At 51.2% G+C, this 16919-nt stretch overlaps 1 protein-coding gene across 3 annotated transcripts in view; it reads right to left on the bottom strand.

Annotated features, from left to right (window-relative positions):
* The window catches only part of GALNT9 (polypeptide N-acetylgalactosaminyltransferase 9), a 111854-nt gene that overhangs the window by 45359 nt on the left and 49576 nt on the right, over window positions 1-16919 (bottom strand). For all 3 annotated transcript variants that reach the window (XR_007514888.1, XM_049865881.1, XM_049865882.1), the window contains one exon: window positions 5867-5984. Coding sequence is in view for 2 of the 3 variants with exons in the window: in XM_049865881.1 (XP_049721838.1) it covers window positions 5867-5984 (118 nt within the window). In the remaining variant the exon portion in view is untranslated. The remainder of the gene's footprint in view (window positions 1-5866; window positions 5985-16919) is intronic.

Here is a 16919-nt window from a genome sequence, read left to right as displayed (position 1 = left end):
GGTGATTCGAACCCACCCAATGGTGCCAAGGGAGAAAGGCCTGGCCATCTGCTTCAGAAAGATTACAGCCAAGAAAACCCTGTGGAGCACAGTTCTTCTTTGTAACACATAGGGTTGTCATTAGTCAGAATCGACTCAACGGCACAAGACAACTACAGTTTAAAGCAGGATGGTCAGTGTGGGTTGCCATCCTACAGCATAGGTCTGAGGGGCCACAGTTTTGCTCCTTTCCCACCTCTCGGCCATGTGGGTCCCAGTGCGTATGGAGACCCTGCTGGAGAACTGTCCCATTAGGCCCACGGTCCCCTTCAGGAGATTCTGCGGGGCATTTATCCGCTTCTGCCTGCCTCCCTGCCTGTAGTCTCCTGTGTTCGCTCCTCTTGCTTGTTTATAATGTACTGTCTTGGTATTTGTTTCTGCATATATACAACTGCACCTGGGAGGGTTGGACTCCACTGTGGGGGTGAAGAGGTACATGAAACACAGAACTGATACTTTTATCTTAGAAGTTCAGGGATGATTCAGAAAGGTTTGGTATTTAATGGTCAAAACGTTTAGAGAAGTCGGACGTTAAGAGAATCTGTCCGATTAACCTCCTGATTCCATTTAAAATTTGAGGAATTGATTCTAAATTTGTGATTTTAAATTAGACAGTGTTAGAGAATTTCATAATTTGCAAATAATCCTGAAATGCTTAAGAGAATTTGCGATTTGGTGTAAGTTTAATTTATTATCTATACCAGACTTTTTAAAGCACTTGTAGGCATTTTTGCCATGATATCAGGCATTCGAACTGCTTAAAAAGAAAATATCTTACATTTATAAGTAACATTGAAAAAGGTTCAAGGGAATTTAATTAAAGGTGTAAATGCAACAGGTTGTTTATGGCATTTAATCTGCTCAACGTGAATTAATCAGAGAGGAGACGATTGTTCTCATTTTATTAGATTTGTGACCATAATAATAGCATTTCTAAGCTTCACTTAAAGGCTTAGAACAGATTTTGAAACATGTAACTTTAATAAATTATATATAAATTTAAAAAAACTGGTCTTAAATAATCTTTTCTGTGAATAAACACCCACAGGCAAAAAAGAAAAGGAAATGAAACACTCAAAAACCCCAAACGTTCACATCAACACAGTTTGACTAGAGAACCCTCCGACTGTTTCATCAGCTCTTCCGCCAACAGGTACTTACTGAGCGCTGACTAAGCCCCAGTCACTGGCTAGCAGTCAGTGAACAGAACAGGCACAGTCCCCACCTTCCCAGAGACAGAAAACCACCACACACAGACACATGTATGTCAGCAGTGCTGCAGAGAACAGTAAAGCTAGTCAGTAACAATGTATCGGCAATGGTTTTCAATTACCAACAAATATATCACACAGGTATCAATAGTAAAAACAGTGTAACAGTGGGCAGGTGGATCTGTATTTTCTGCATAGTTTTTCTGTAAACTTAAAACTGCTCTAAAAAAATAAAGTCTGTAAAAAAAAGAAGAACAATAAAGCTGGATAAGGGACTAGAGGGGTGGGAGAAAACCAGTTGCCAGTCAACCCCAACTCACGGTGACCCCATGGTTGTCAGAGTAGAGCTGTGCTCCACAGGGTTTTCTTTTTGTTTTTTTAAAAGTCAGATCTTTTTATTAGCTTGTTTTGCATGCAAGCTTTTAGGATAAACCTATATTAGTGTCACTTCTAAAGCAGAAAAGGAGTTGTTTTAGGGATAACCTGATTATCTGTTTGTTTATTTTTTGCCAGTTCAACTTTTTGCAGGTGTACAACTTACTGACAGCAGTTATAATCATCAGCTGTGCGGCCCTACCCTTAATCAATGTGACGTTTCTATCATTAGCTCCCTTTCTCCCTCCCTCGCGCCCCTAGTAACCACTAATAAACTTCGTTCCCTATACATTTGCCTTTTCTTGTCTTTTTATATAAGTGAGTTTATATAATATTTGTCCTTTTGCGATTGGTCACTGTGAGCTGGAATTCACTCAGTGGCAGTGGGTTTGTATTTCACTCAGCGTAACGGCTCCCAGCTCCATCCACATAGCCAGTGTCAAGGCTTCATTTCCCCTGTTGGCTGATCAGGATTGCATTGCATGTCTGTACCACGCTTCGGTTATCCATTCCTCTGCCGACGGGCTTGTTTTCACCTGTTGGCTATTTGAATAGTGCTCCAGGGGACACTGGTGTACAGGCCTCTGAGTCTCAGCTTTCATGTCTTTTGGGTTTATACCTAAAAGTGGAATTGCTGGGTCATATGGTTCTATTTTTAGTTTTTTGAGGAACCACCCCACTGTCTTCCACCACAGCGGTACCATTTTGCATTCCCACCAGCAACAGATAAGGGTTCCAATTTCCTACATCCTTGCTAAGATTTGTTATTTTCTCTTTTTTTTTAATCTTAGCCATTGTATACTATACCATACCACACCCGTTGCTGTCGAGTTGATTCCGACTCATAGCGACCCTACAGGACAGAACAGAACAGAACAGAACTGCCCCATAGGGTTTCCAAGGAGTGGCTGGCAATTCTAACTGCCGACCTTTTGGTGAGCAGCTGAGCTGACGCAGTACCTCGTTGTGGCTCTGATTTCATCTCTCTGACGGCTGAGGACACTGAGAGTCTTGTCATGTGTTTGGTGCCCATTTGAAGCTTCACAGGATTTCCAATGGCTGATTTTTTGAAAATAGGTTGCCAGGCCTTTCTTCTGAGGTACCTCTGGGTGGGTTTGAACCACCTCCTACCTTTTGGTTAGCAGCAGAGCATGTTAATTGCTTGTACCACCAGGGACCCCCCTGGCCCTAGCTGGTCCTAATTTCTGGCTATGCAGAGGGGAGCCCACTAAGCCAGATGGCTCCCAGAGAACTTGACACAGGACTTGTAAGTGCCTGGCATACCGTAGGTGCCCTGGTGGCACAGTGGTTAAGAGCTCGGCTGTTGACCAAGAGGTTGGCAGTTCAAATCCACCAGCTGCTCCTTGGAAACCCTATGGGACAGCTCTACTCTGTCCTGTAGAATCGCTGTGAGTTGGAATTGACTCGATGGCAATGGGTTTGGCTTTGGGTTTGGCTCATAGTAGGCCATCAGTAGGTATGGCTTTTGGTTTGGCTCATAGTAGGCCATCAGTAGGTATGGCTTTTGGTTCGGCACACAGTAGACCTTCAGTGGGTTTTGCTCGGCGAGGGCTGAGGTCCCGGCTCCGTACCACGTGGTGCGCTGAACCAAGTTCCCGGGTGCATGCACGTCCTCGCTCTGGATTTCTGGACAGTTCAGGCTCACCCTGCATGCCTTCCTGCTGGATTCACTGTCCAGCTGTATCTGCATTTTCCTGATCTAAACGAGGAGCTGTGCCTCGAGGAGAAGAGAGCACACATTATAACCTGCTGCCTTCACTGATCTTCCGGCTTCGCCTTTGTGCCTTGGGTTTCCTAGTGACCTCACATGCTGGCGTAGACACAGCCTGCTGGTGGGGGAGGGTCCTGGAGCACCACAGAAAAGCCCCACAGAGGTGGCACCAGCTGTGCTGGGGAGCCCCAGGGGAGGGGTTACTGCGTGCTCTCATGCCGCCCGTGTTCACTAGGCACCTGTGCATAGCAGAGCTCATAGTCTTCTGGACTCAGGGAGGGCACAGTCTACTGGGGAGACCAGCGGTGAGCAGACTCGGGCTTCAGGAGGGCCGGTGCCTTAGACTAGACTGTTCCAGATGTTTGCTGTGCTCCAGGGAGTCAGGGTCCATACGTGGAAGTACCGCAGGCTTTGGGGTCAGGAAACCTGGGTCTGAATGCCAGTGCTTCCACTAATGGCTGTGTGGGTGGGACAGTCAGGGACCTCCTGGTGCCTCAGTTTCCTCATTGGTACAGTTGGGGTGGCAATGGGGTCCTTATGCAGGTGAAACAAGACGCCACACTCAGGGCAGTGGCCGCAGGAGTTAGTTATTGTTGCTGTTGTTTTCATGGCCCTGTGCACAGGCCCCAGGGCCACGCACAGACCCCGGGCCACACGCAGACCCCGGGCCACGTGCAGACCCCCGGCCGAGCGCAGACCCCGGACCACGCACAGACCCCGGGCCCCGCACAAACCCAGGGCCGAGCACAGACCCTGGGGCCGCGCGCAGACCCCGGCCCCGCGCAGACCCCGGGCCGAGCACAGACCCTGGGGCCAGCAGGAGAAAAGGAATGTGGGGTAGTACTCAGTCCACTTACCCAGGAGGATGCTGTCGTGGAGGGGTTGTGCCCCCAAAAGATATGTTCACATCCTGACCCTGGTACGAGGAACGTGACCCTGTTTGGATCTGTGCCTTAGTTTCCACATCTCTGAAATGAGGATAGTAACAGGGCTGACCTCTGGGCCGTCCTGACGGGTGACAGCTGATATGGGCCTGCACATGCAGGTAGATAGTAACAGGGCTGACCTCTGGGCCGTCCTGACGGGTGACAGCTGATATGGGCCTGCACATGCAGGTAGATAGTAACAGGGCTGACCTGACAGGCCAACGGCTGACACTGAGGTCTCAATCCTGCCACCCCCATGGCAGTTCCCCCCTCAGGAGCACTCACGGGGCATCCAGTGCCCCCTTGGCCTGCCAAGTTCATGCACACATGAGATCCTTCACCTTGTCCCCAAAGCCATCTGAGCCCTAATGCGTGCCTTTGCCTTTTAAGTCGTCACGCAGTCCCACAAGGCAGGCGCTGTCTTGCTCACCACCATATCCCACTACCCAGCACAGCCCTGGGGCGTATAGGTGCTCAGTAAACACAATAAAAAAAGAATGAATCAGCCATCAGTGTCTTTAGGGCTCCATGGCTGGCACAGAGTCCTCCAAGCTAAGCCTCCCACCGTGGAAACCTGGTGGCGGGGCTGTTTTGCTCCACTTTCAGCTAAATCATCGCACTTTCAGAAAATGGACTCAAGAATAATTTTGGCCTCGATTTTCCTTGTGCTATGGCTTTCCACCACAAGGACAGCCCAGAGATGCTCCCAGAAGACGTCTCTCACCTCGGGGCCCTGCTGCCTCCTGCACGGCACTCCCCAGCTAGTTCAGGACCCTGCCTCTCACCTCCCCCTGCCCCAGCCCTGTAACCAGCCCAGCGGTCCTCCCCCGGGTGTACTGGGGGCCTCAGCTCAGCATCATGGCTAACTGTGAGCTCCTGCCCAGTGATGTTTTACAGACCGGGAAGTCAGTACACAAACTGACCTCCTCTTGCTTTATTTCCTGTGGTGGTTGGGTGGGCAGCTCAGGTCTCCACAAGTTCACAGCCCACCCTGCCGCCCCTGAAGAGAGGGGCCAGGACGCCTCTGCAGGCTCCTGTCCACGCGGGTCAGGAGTGGGGTCAGAGGTGACGACATGGGAGTTCTCACGACCCCTCAGGTCAAAGCCACTAGCAGCCTCATCCCAAACACAGCCCATTAGGAAGAGTGGTTAATTCCTGCTCCCGAAGCCATTGCAGCTCAACTGTCTCACCCTCCGGACCCACTCCAGGATCAGCCAGAGGTTCCCCTGGAGACAGCTGTTCACACACTCAGGCAAAACTCACTAAGCCACCCTGCCTGTGGATAACTTACACCTGGTTCCACCAAATAGTCCTTTGTATAATCCACAAAGGTGAAGTCCGGAAAATACAATAAACTCACAGAAAAGGCCTGCATTTAGTTATTACATTCAGTGTGTCAGCTGTGTTGCTGTAAAAGTTGCTAACATCGGCTCTCAGTTTGGGGACTGCCTCATCCTTGACAGCTTGCGATCCAGCAACAAGTCCTCCTTAAAGCCATTCTTGAGGGAGGTTGGTGCCACCAAGCCAGGGGCAGCCCCTGGTGCGACCCCACCAGGTACGAACTCCATCACAGCCCCACTCACCCGCATGCCCAGCTCAATGTTCTCCCCACCGTACACCTCCATGCCTGGGTCCAGCAGGCCGATGTCCCCGAAATACTCCCGGTCCACCACGAACGAGCAGCCGATCATGGCGGGGGTCCTGGGGGAACAGAGATGGCAGATGAGCACGCAGCAGGCAAAGGGGCCCAAGCACCCTCAGCTTCTCTCCACCGACCCCCATCTCACCCCTCGTGTGGTCGGCCCCAGTCAGTCCCTATGCCCAGGGACACAAGAGGGGCTGCCTCAGGTGTCCCTCTCCCTCCCTCTGAGCCTGGAAAATCACCCAGCGTGACCAGAGTGCAAATGCTCGTTGAGTAACTGCCACAGGCGACCAGCGAGCATCAGTTCAGGCAGCTTAGTGTGGGGTTGAAAACACATCAGTGCACCCCATGGGTTGTTGGGTTGAACACCATTCCCCAAGCTTGAGTCACCTGCTTGCCTCCTGCATTGTTTGGTCCTATGTGCTGTATCTGCAGTTGGGGCTGCAGGGGCAGCTGTGTAGGTTGTGCACTGCTCAACTCTGTGGAATCCCATTCACATCAGGCTCTCTGGATGACACCCCTGAAGTTGTGGAGTGCACAGCCTGAGCAACTGTACACAGTGGCCTGCGGCAGTGCTATCATGTCTGTAGTCACTTCTGTAATCGTATCTAAACCTTTAAGACATATCAGTAAATTCGGCCTTGTCCCAGGCCGTTGTATCTGTGAAGTCATGAGTCAATGTGCTAGTTATATTTTTTTCTAATGTACATTAAAAGTCCACCCAAGCATGAGTTCCCCAGGAAGTCATTTCAGAGGGCAGCGGTAGGAAAGCTCGCCTGGAGGAGACAGAGGGGCAGGGAGTAAACGGGCGGTGTCATCGTTCACAGCCCTCACTCATTCATTCACTCACTCCCTCGTTCATTCCCGGGTTCAGGATGTGCTGATGCCTACTAGGTGCTGTGGAGAAATAAAAAAGATGAAGAAAGGAAAAGCGTGACTCCCGCAAGATGCAGACGCCATCTGTGCTGTAGGAAAGCAGGAGCTTCTAAGCTCTGATAAAAGGCTGTGATTCAAAACAGAGACGATTCACTCCTACGGTGGGGTTTAGTTTCTTCCAAGGCCTTCAGAGCTCAGCAGTAATTAGCAAAGCTTCACGTGGTTTCCAACCACCCAGGCAGCCCAGGAGGCCTGGGAATGAAGGTTGAAGCCGTGCCCCTCCTTGAGAAGCTCTCCCACCCCTCCTCCAGGTTTTAAATCTGTCTTCAATAAAAACAACAGCCCAAAATTGGTCTCAATCATAATTTAAAAGCAGTATTTCTGCTCCAGTGACTGGGAGGTCAGAAGCAAATGCCCGTCAATTGTCTGAGAATAACACGCACATTAAAAAGTGATCACCCTTGTATTTCTGCAAAGATCCAGTTCGTTCTGTCATTAGATTCTGGCCACAAACCACACAGTGACGAAATTTTAATACCATTTTTGGTTTTTAACAGCAAGCACTGTACTGGTTAAGTTGTAGTTCATCAACATACAACGGGTATCTCTCTCATTTCCTTAAAAAAGATCTCAGGGTGCTCGCAGATGAACTGAAGTGTGGCATTCCCTGCCAAATCTATTACAGCTGGCACTGATTTTTTTTATTATTGCTCAGAGTTCCAAGATAAACTTAAAATAAGCTTGTAAGGTAACGGTAGCACAATCAGCTGGCGGTGAATTTATTTGCATGAAAAATTCCTACTGTGATGACAGAAACAGCGAGGGCTGAGGGACACTGTGGCCCAGGGGTTCTCAGGTTCCGGGGTGGGGGGCCCTTGTCATCACAGGGACAGTATTAACATCTGGCCTGTTCTGAGCATGGGAGGGACAGTGGTCACGGCACGGGTCCTGGTCCCGAGGTCCTGCTCTAAGCATGAGGGGGGACGGTGGTCACGGCACGGGTCCTGGTCCCGAGGTCCTGCTCTAAGCATGAGGGGGGACGGTGGTCACGGCACAGGCCCTGATCCCGAGGTCTTGCTCTGAGCATGAGGGGGAACAGTGGTTACAGCACAGGCCCTGATCCCGAGGTCTTGCTCTGAGCATGAGGAGGGACGGTGGTCCATGGCATGGGCCCTAGTCCCAAGGTCCTGCTCTAAGCATGAGGGGGAACGGTGGTCACGGCACAGGCCCTGGTCCCGAGGTCTCGCTCTGAGCATGAGGAGGGACGGTGGTCCATGGCATGGGCCCTGGTCCCGAGGTCCTGCTCTAAGCATGAGGGGGAACGGTGGTCACGGCACAGGCCCTGATCCCGAGGTCTTGCTCTGAGCATGAGGAGGGACGGTGGTCCATGGCATGGGCCCTGGTCCCAAGGTCCTGCTCTAAGCATGAGGGGGAACAGTGGTTACAGCACAGGCCCTGATCCCGAGGTCTTGCTCTGAGCATGAGGGGGGACGGTGGTCCATGGCATAGGCCCTGGTCCCGAGGTCCTGCTCTAAGCATAAGGGGGAACAGTGGTCATGGCACAGGCCCTGATCGCGAGGTCCTGCTCTGTAGAGCTGCCTCTCCCAATGCCCCAAGCTTCTGGCACTTGTCTCCTGGGCCCTTCAAGTTCAGTCAGGCTCCTGTTGTCAGTGTTATTGTTTAGTTTTTTGTTTTTAATGGAGAAGTTAATCTACTTGCCACAGATCTCATGGTTGGTAAGTGACAGAGGAGATTCCAGAATTCATCTGAACTCAGAGCCTACATTTGTAACCATAGTTCCTGGGTAGCACAGAGGTGAAGTGCTTGGCTACTAACTGAGAGGTTAATGGTTCAAATCCACCCAGAGGCGTCTGAAAGAAAAACCTGGTGATCCGCTTCTGAGAAAATCAGCCACTGAAACCCCGGTGACACATGTAGGGTCGCCGTGCATCGGGGCTGACTTGATGGCACCTGGTTTGGGGGTTTATTTGTAACCGTGGCGTTGTGTTATCTGTGGTACTAGTGAAGTAGTTTTTTGTCTGCGTTTTTTTATTGTGGTAGATGTGTGTGACCGAACATTGACCATCCCAGCGTTCCCCACATGTACAGTTCAATGGCGTTGACTCTGTTCGTCATGTAGTGTAACCGTGTCATCATCCGCCCCAAATGTTTCCATCACCCTTGATGTCATCGCTTTAATGCTTTAAAAGGATCCATTAAAAATGGAAACAACCCAAATGTCCACCAACAGATGAAGGGACAAACAAAACATAGCCATACAGTGGGGCTTTATTCAGCCACAGCAAGGAATGAAGCCCTGACACACGGTGAACCTGGAAACGTCACGCTAAGGGAGGATGCCAGACGCAAAACCCACACAGTCTGTGATTCCGCCTATGCGGATGGACCCAGACGTCCCACTGGGCATCTCCCCCCACTGCCTAACTGAGCTAACACCTGCCCATGTGTCATCTGAGCTGAGCGGACCCCCCATCTGCCTGTGTCCACTCTGGCACTGACCCTTGGAGACTGACATTTTAAGTTATTTTAAAATTGTTTCTAAAAAGGCAGAAAAACATGCAATATGATCTACATTTTTTTTTTTTTATCCAAAAAATAAGGCTCGGTATTTAATGATGAGATACTTATCTGAAAATTCAGTTTCAGACTGACATTCCATTCCCAAGGAGATCATATAAATAGGCCCCCATAGCAGGAGTCAGCAAGCTTTTTCTGGAAAGAGCCAAATGGCAAATATTTTAGGCTTTGCAGCTATGCCGCTCCATTGCAGCTACTCACCTCAGCTGTTGCAGGCAGAAGCAGCCACAGTCTGTAAACAAATGGGCGTGGTTGTGTGCCAATAAAGCTTTATTTACAGAAACATGCTCATGGGCCATAGTTTGCTGACGCTTGCTGTATCCCAGGAACGCACCCTCTCCTGCTTTTCTGTACTCACTGACTTTCAGTTACAGGAATTTCCAAACATGCACGAGAGTAGAGAGAACAGCACGCACCCACCACTCAGGGCCAGTAACCATCAGCATCCTTACCCTCCTAATTTCACTTTTTCTGGAAGGTTTTAAAGCAAACCCCAGGCATCCTTCCAGCCACCAGCACCTCCATATGTGGAAGACTTGCATTTTGAAATGTGGGTGTCTGTTCCAGTGCTCATTAAGTGATCCCTGGCACTGAGGACTGAGGGGGCCTGCACCACCTTCAAGAAGAACAAGAGATTTCTGAGTCCTGTACCTGGGCCCCCTCCAGGGCCCTCAGGGAGACACGACCAGCAGTACCTGGCTCTGAATGGCCCAGCAGGTACCTACACACACCCACAGATCACCTTCCATGCCAGACAGTGGGTGTGTGCGGTGTACACAGGCCCAGAGTCAAAACCCTCCCCAGACCCTACAGGCAACGCTGCCGGAATCGCAGCCTTCGAGTTGCAGATTGCATTTTCTGGTCCTGGACGTGCCAGGGAGGAGCTCTGCTTAACAATTCGAGGCCCCTCGCACCTAACAGAGGAGCCCTGGTGATGCAGTGGTTAAGTGCTTAGCTGCTAACTGAAAGGTGGGTGGTTTCAACCCACCAGCCGCTCCTCAGGAGAAAGATGGGGCAGTCCAACTCTGTAAAGATTATAGCCTTGGAAACTCTGTGGGACGGTTCTGGTCTGTCCTATAGGGTTGCTATGAGTCGGAACTGACTCGACACCAACGGGTTTGGTTTTTTTGTTTTGCACCTAAGGGTGTGTGTCTGTGTGTGAGTATGTGTGAGTGTGAGTGAGTGAGTGAGTGTGTGTGTGTGTGTGTGTGTGTGAATGTGAGTGCTCAGGTACTTCCTAGAGACAATATAAATTGGGAAATGGATAAAAGTGAGGATCCTAGGCATTTCCCTTAAGCTGTGGTAGACTGACAAGGTGTACAACACTTGAGTGTGCCTGGGATCTGAAAGAAGAATGCATCTCGACAACACCATCAGGCCATTTGTCCAATTCGAATCGGATGACGGCAGGTGCAGGCAGCGGGCATACAAGAGCACAGGGAGACCCAGCCTCCCTGGGGATCGCACTGGGCCATTTTCCCACCGTGGCCCACACTGAATACCAGGCAAGGTTGTGAAACGGCCCAGTGTTGAGGCAGTGTTAACTTGTGTGGCTCTCTTGGAGAAGTTCGAATCCACGAATGTTGTTGTTGTTGGGTGCTCTCAAGTTGATTTTCAACCTGTGGTGACACCATGCGACAGAGCAGAAATGCCCCATAGGGTTTTCTAGGCTATAATCTTTACGGGAGCAGATCACCAGGTCCTTCTCCAGTGGAGTTGCTGGGTGGGTTCAAACCGCCAACATTTCGGTTAGCAGGTGAGCACTTAACTGTTGCACCACCAGGGTTCCTGAAACTGAGAATAAAGGGCCAGGAATCGTTGAGTTCCCTGCGAGAGGCCGTTCAGTTTAATGATGGACAGTGGGATTTTAGAGCCAGACTCTGTAGTGTGACACCCTGCTACTCACTAGCTGTGTGGCCTTGGACACCTGGCTTAACCTCTCTGAGCCTCTGCCCTGCGAGCATCACAACAGTGCCTCCCTCGAATGGCTGCTGCGAGAATTTAGTGTTAATGTGTGCAGAGGGCCTGTGAGAGGGTCCGAGCACGGGAACTGTCTGCTATTATTATTCTGCCCCCTAACTCCACTGCTGGCATTTTTCTTGGGGAAACTGACCCAAAAGCCTTTTGCAGAAAACTGAATTCAACAGGAGTTATAGTGGCAAAAAGGGAAATGAGCCCAGTGTCCCTCCATGTAGAAATGGCCAGGTGGATTTTGAGCTGTCCCTTGGCGGAACATTACGTAGTCATTTTAAGCATTATGATGCTGGAGGCCAGGCACAGCCACTGGAAGTGATGCTCAGAAAACGTTAGGTGGCAAAGTCAGAGAGTAAAGCGTCCCTATTGTACCACCACAACTAGAGAAACAGATATGTGTGTGTGAGTACGTGTGGGCACAAGCCTGGGAGTGAGTGAGTGTGTGAGCATAAGTGTGTGTTGTGTGTGTGAAGGCACACATAGTTACACTGGATATTTACTGTGTATATATTGTGTATAGATATATAGATATTGGTATATATTTACCTAATGTAAGTTTTACACGGGGACATTGGTGGCTCAGTGGCAGGGTTCTCACCTTCTGTGAGGGAGACACCGGTTCCATTCCCAGCCACTGCACTCTGCTGTCAGTGGAGACTCACGGGGTGCTGTGATGCTGAACGGGTTTCAGCAAAGTGTCAGGACTAAGACAGACTAGGAAGAAAGGCCTGCTGATCTACCCTGAAAGTCAGCCAGTGAAAACCCTGTGGATCAGGATGTGATCCACAGCCTGTCCTGAGGAAGGGCAGGACCAGGCAACGTTTCCTTCTGTTGTGCACAGCGTCTCAGGGAGTCAGGAGTGACCGACAGCAGCGGCAACGGCGTTTTTTATAAACATAAAATGTTGGAGTTGACTTGATGGTATTCCTGCCCTACCATGAAGCCTAGCATACTCAGCAGTGCTCACCCAGCCCATCAGAGATATCGGCTCTGAACTCCTGTTGGGGGCAGGAGCCAAACACTTCTCGTGGGGCTGCTGGTCTCCGAGCCAGCCAGCAGCTGCGTCTGGGTTAGGACACACCAGCTACAGCTAATCGCCCAGAGGGCCCAGGGCAGGGGTGGGGGCCTGGAGGAGGGGTGCCCCCTCACCCTGCTCCACGGTGTGTGCAACATGGAGCTGGAGGGTCAGTGGACAGGCACGGATCCTTCTTGTCCAATTTGGCTTCCTTCAAAACACCAGAGTATTTCCATTTCAAATGAAATCCTGCACGCCAGCCAGGTCCCTGAGGGGACCCCAATGGTTCTAGCACCTCCCGAGAGGTGACCACATGCCACAGACCCCTGCAGACCTGACACTGGACCACAGCCAGGACAGAGCCAGTACCGGGCATAACCTAGAACCAACCCCGTCAGTGTTCCTTCTCCAAACATCAGACGCAGAAAGGGAAGACATCTTTCTCCTTCCTGCCAGCAGTGAAATACTTTCCGCCCAGAAGCCGAAGCCTTGTCATTTCTTCTTGTTTTTTTCTTCCTTATGCCTCCGAGTATAATGAATGGCAAGAAGATTTCCTAAAGTAAATCTTCAAGTGTCAGCATCTCCCGGTGTGGAATAATTTCCCCAGCTGGACCTCAACACTCAAGCTGCGTCCTTCAAGGGAAGGACAGTGGTTCCTTCTGTCTGCCCTCCAGGTAAACCCACTGTCACTCAAGGCTACTGCTGCTGCCAAGGCTGGAGGCGCAGATAAGAAATCAAAGAGCAATTTCCAGCCACCTTGCACTGACCCGGGGACTGATCTTTGTCAAGCAATTTTCTACCCAGGGTTTAGCTTCTCATAGTCTGTACAATGAGGGAATTAGGTTAGAGGGTTGTGAAGAGGCCTCGACGCAGTGAGGCTGGGTGCAAATGTTTATTTTGAAGGATTTGCCATTGCTGTACTCTCGATGGGAAGAACTTTCCAGACGTGGCCACGCAGCACCAGTTAAACGTGGGGCAGTCCGTCTCGCTAAGGATTTAATTAGCTTCTTCTCGGGGAAAGGTCTGTATCACCGCTTGCTGCCTTGGCTCAGTCTGTGCGGTCAGCCTTCCTGGGCCCATCAGAAAATGACAGCAGCCCGTCCCTACGCTCTGCCACCTGGGAGCCAGGCAGGGTGCTCCTCTGTGCTCAGGTGTGCCTGACTTTCTCTGCCTGCAGGTACCTCACGGAGCCCCACCGGGCCCACTCATCTCCCTTTTGGTGATTCTCCCAGTTGCAGAATAGCCTGTTCCAGTATTCTCTTCCAGTTATCCATTTGGAACTCAGGGGTAACCACAGGGTGGGCTTGGGACCCACTTGGCCCAACGGAGGTGGATCCGAGCCCAGACTCTGCGAGGCCCTGGCCCACGTGCCCCACCTCTGACTGGTGGACCAAGTATCGCTTTGGGTCTCTGGGAATTGGCGTTGGTTCAGAGCCAGTGTCCAGCAATCCCCAGAAAGTCTGGTTGTTCCCCTCCCCAGGGCACAATGGTGCTGATAAATGATAAACGCTGGTGCCCATGTGGATGGCTAGGAGGAAGGTGAGTAGAAGACATTTTGGCTGTTTAGAGGGTCCTTCCACAAGGGGGCCTGGCTTTCCCTTCATTCGAGGGGCTCCATGTGGATCCTACAGCACTAGAAGAGTGATCTCATAACTGGGCATTTGCCCATGACTCTGAGACCCTTCAGTGGGGATTCTGCAAACTTAAATATCTCCAGGGGCCAGCAGACCCAGGACATGAGCTCATGTGACATGCTGAGCATGAAGGAATTAAGACGTCTCTCCGTTTTCTTGAAAATACTCAGTCCACTCTGTCTAGTTCTGGTCTCCCGTTTTCAATGAAGAATTGGGTCTGGGAAATTGTTCTCTGCATTGAGGGGAGACCAGTGACACACAGCTGACAGACGGCTGCGTATGGGGGTCCTTGGGGAGTGGTGGCGGCTGTGGCACGTCCTGGCAGCAGCTCAGCTCCAGGTAAAACTGACCACGCAGGGACGCGAGCCTGGTTTTCTCCCCATTGACAGGGAGATACAGTAAATCATTTTCACGTGACATCTCCTCATATTTAAACATTAGTTCATATTTAAGAATATGTATATGGTACAAGCAAATCAAGCAGATTTGTGTCACAGATGCAGCCTTTTCCTGGGAGACTTGATGGTCGTCTGCGCGCAGGCGATGGGTACAGGATTGACTCAAAACGGGAGATACGAGAGCCCTTGTTCATCTCCCCAGGAAGAGTGGCTGGGGGTCCGCGGAGCCCCTCCTTGAGAAACCCACAAGCATTGGGGTGGGCTAGCACTGTCAGTGTAGAGAAGGCCTCCTCTGCATCCTGGTGAGGTCTTCGTGGGGCTGATGGCTGGCTCCCTCTCCCCCTGATTCCCAGGGACCTTTCCAGAGCAATGCTAAACCATCGCATCAGCCCTGTCACCACCAGACCCACACAGTCCCCCTGGTGGACTTTCTGGCCTTCGACTTCCCAGGGGAGCTGCACTCAGGCATATCAAGGACATGCATCTGGGGGCTGGCCATGGTTAGCTAAGCTTTGTGGACACGAGGAGTCTCTGCAAGTTTTAGACTCAGAGTCGACCTTGGGAGCTGTCCCACCTCCCAATGTGGTCTGTTCTCAGATGGCTGCCCTTGGCTCTGTCCCCAGGGAGGGAGGTGCTGCTCGGCCCCACCTTCTGTCCAGATGCCCCAGCAGACCCGGTCTCCCGGCCTTGGAGGGCTCGCCGGAGGGGCCTGCACTTGACATTTGTCATTTTTGGCTGCCCTGTGGGTGAGTTTCCTGGGGCACTAGAACAAGTCACCATAATTGAGTGGCTCTAAGCAGCTTTTAAGCAGCAGAAACCCACTCTCACCCAGTGCTGGGGGCCAGAAGTCCAAAATCGGGGTGCTGGCTCTAAGGGAGGGCCCTTCCTTCTCTTCCAGCTGCTGGCAGTACTTGGCATCCCTGGCCTTGTAGGTTCATCTCCATCCTCACATGGCATCTGTCCTTCCCGTGTGTGTGTCTGTACTTCTCTTTATAAGACGCCACTCAGAGGGACTAGTTTTAGTACCTCATTGTGATTTCTGTGCCTTTTCCTGATGACTAACCGTGCTGAGCACCTTTTCATGAACTTGGCGGCCCTTTGTCTGTCTTCCGTGCTGAAGTATCTGTTCAAGTCTTTGGCCTGTTTTTCAGTGGGGTTGTTGGCATCAGGGCTTTTTAAGGCTCCCCACTGATGCCAATAAGGGGCAAGTCCAGGAACCGCTGCCCAACAAGCCCGACAAGACGTTGGGTTAGGGGACCCGCGTTCACGTCACAGCTCGGGTATCTGGAGCCTGTGAAAGGTGTGGGGGCGCCTCCCACTGTGAGTCTGCATTTCACCGACGCCTCACATGTTGCGCACTAGGCATCTGCTTTGCCGCTAATTGGGGATTATCAAGTGCATTCTGAATGAAGAAAAATAGCCCACGAACCACTGCTGCCTGCCCCCAGTGGGCCCCGGGGACCCATCGCTCTGCCTCTTCAAAACGGATGAGCTCTGGACCACAGTATGACTGCAAAGCCCGGGAAGGTCCAGCACCTGTTCCCTCAAGCTGACTGCCATGCAGCTGCCTCTCGAAAGCTTCCGGAGCCCCGTCCCTGAGGGCCAGAGCGAGGCCCTGGGGGAGCTGCCCCTTTCAGCTGGGGGCCTCTCCTTAGTCTTATGTGCTTGAGCAAACCTGTCAGGGCAGTGCTTTGTGCCTCCTAGAAATAAATCTGTAAAGTGTGAGACAAGAAACTTCATTGCCAAAGCCCACTACCCTCACTGCTGAGCATCCAGACCCTCGGACGCGGGTTTATCACCGCATGGAGTTCTGTCAGGCAGGGCAGGTGTGCACGCAGGCCGTGAGCCCCATGGGGCAGCCCCAGGCTGGACACAGGCTTCCCAGGTGAGACACCCTCCTGCCCGGACCGGTCTCAGGCACTCGTGAGGAAAAAGCTTCTCTCAGGGGTGTGTCAGCAGGACCAGCACTCTGTGCAGATAAGTCAGCGAGGGGGTCCCAGCCCAAGCCCTTGGAATTCAAAATCACCGTGGGGATACCTATGTCACTAGTGGGGTACAGGGGGTGCAAACTGTACTGGGTGACACCGTCAGAGGGGGTAACGCCAAAATGACTGTCTATAAAGTTTTTGTGCAGTGTTTCAGCAGCAATTGGTTATTTTTTGATAAAAGTATTCCTGTAGTTAGTTATAATAACAAAAATATTTTACATAGCAAAGCTTACATGTGTCAGTGTACCTACAAGGCTAAAACTCTATGTTGATTTACTTTTTGAACCTTCTAACGCGTATGGTCAGAGCCGTCCTTGTTGCCTAATTACAACGACGCTTCCAATCACGTTTTCGTCTGCAAAGGCTGTAAGCACGAGCTGTTGCTTTCGTTGCTGCCTGTGTTTTTATAGTTGCTGACTTTGTCAATTTTTCTGGTGTTTTAGTTGCAATATTGTGGCAGTTAGTATTTGTGAACCTATATCAATAATTTTTTTGAGAATGATGTGGTAAT

Source organism: Elephas maximus, chromosome 22 (assembly GCF_024166365.1).
Source record: "Elephas maximus indicus isolate mEleMax1 chromosome 22, mEleMax1 primary haplotype, whole genome shotgun sequence".
Taxonomy (NCBI): domain Eukaryota; kingdom Metazoa; phylum Chordata; class Mammalia; order Proboscidea; family Elephantidae; genus Elephas; species Elephas maximus.
Note: the sequence above shows the minus strand (reverse complement) of the source record. Positions and strands in the feature narration are given on the sequence as shown.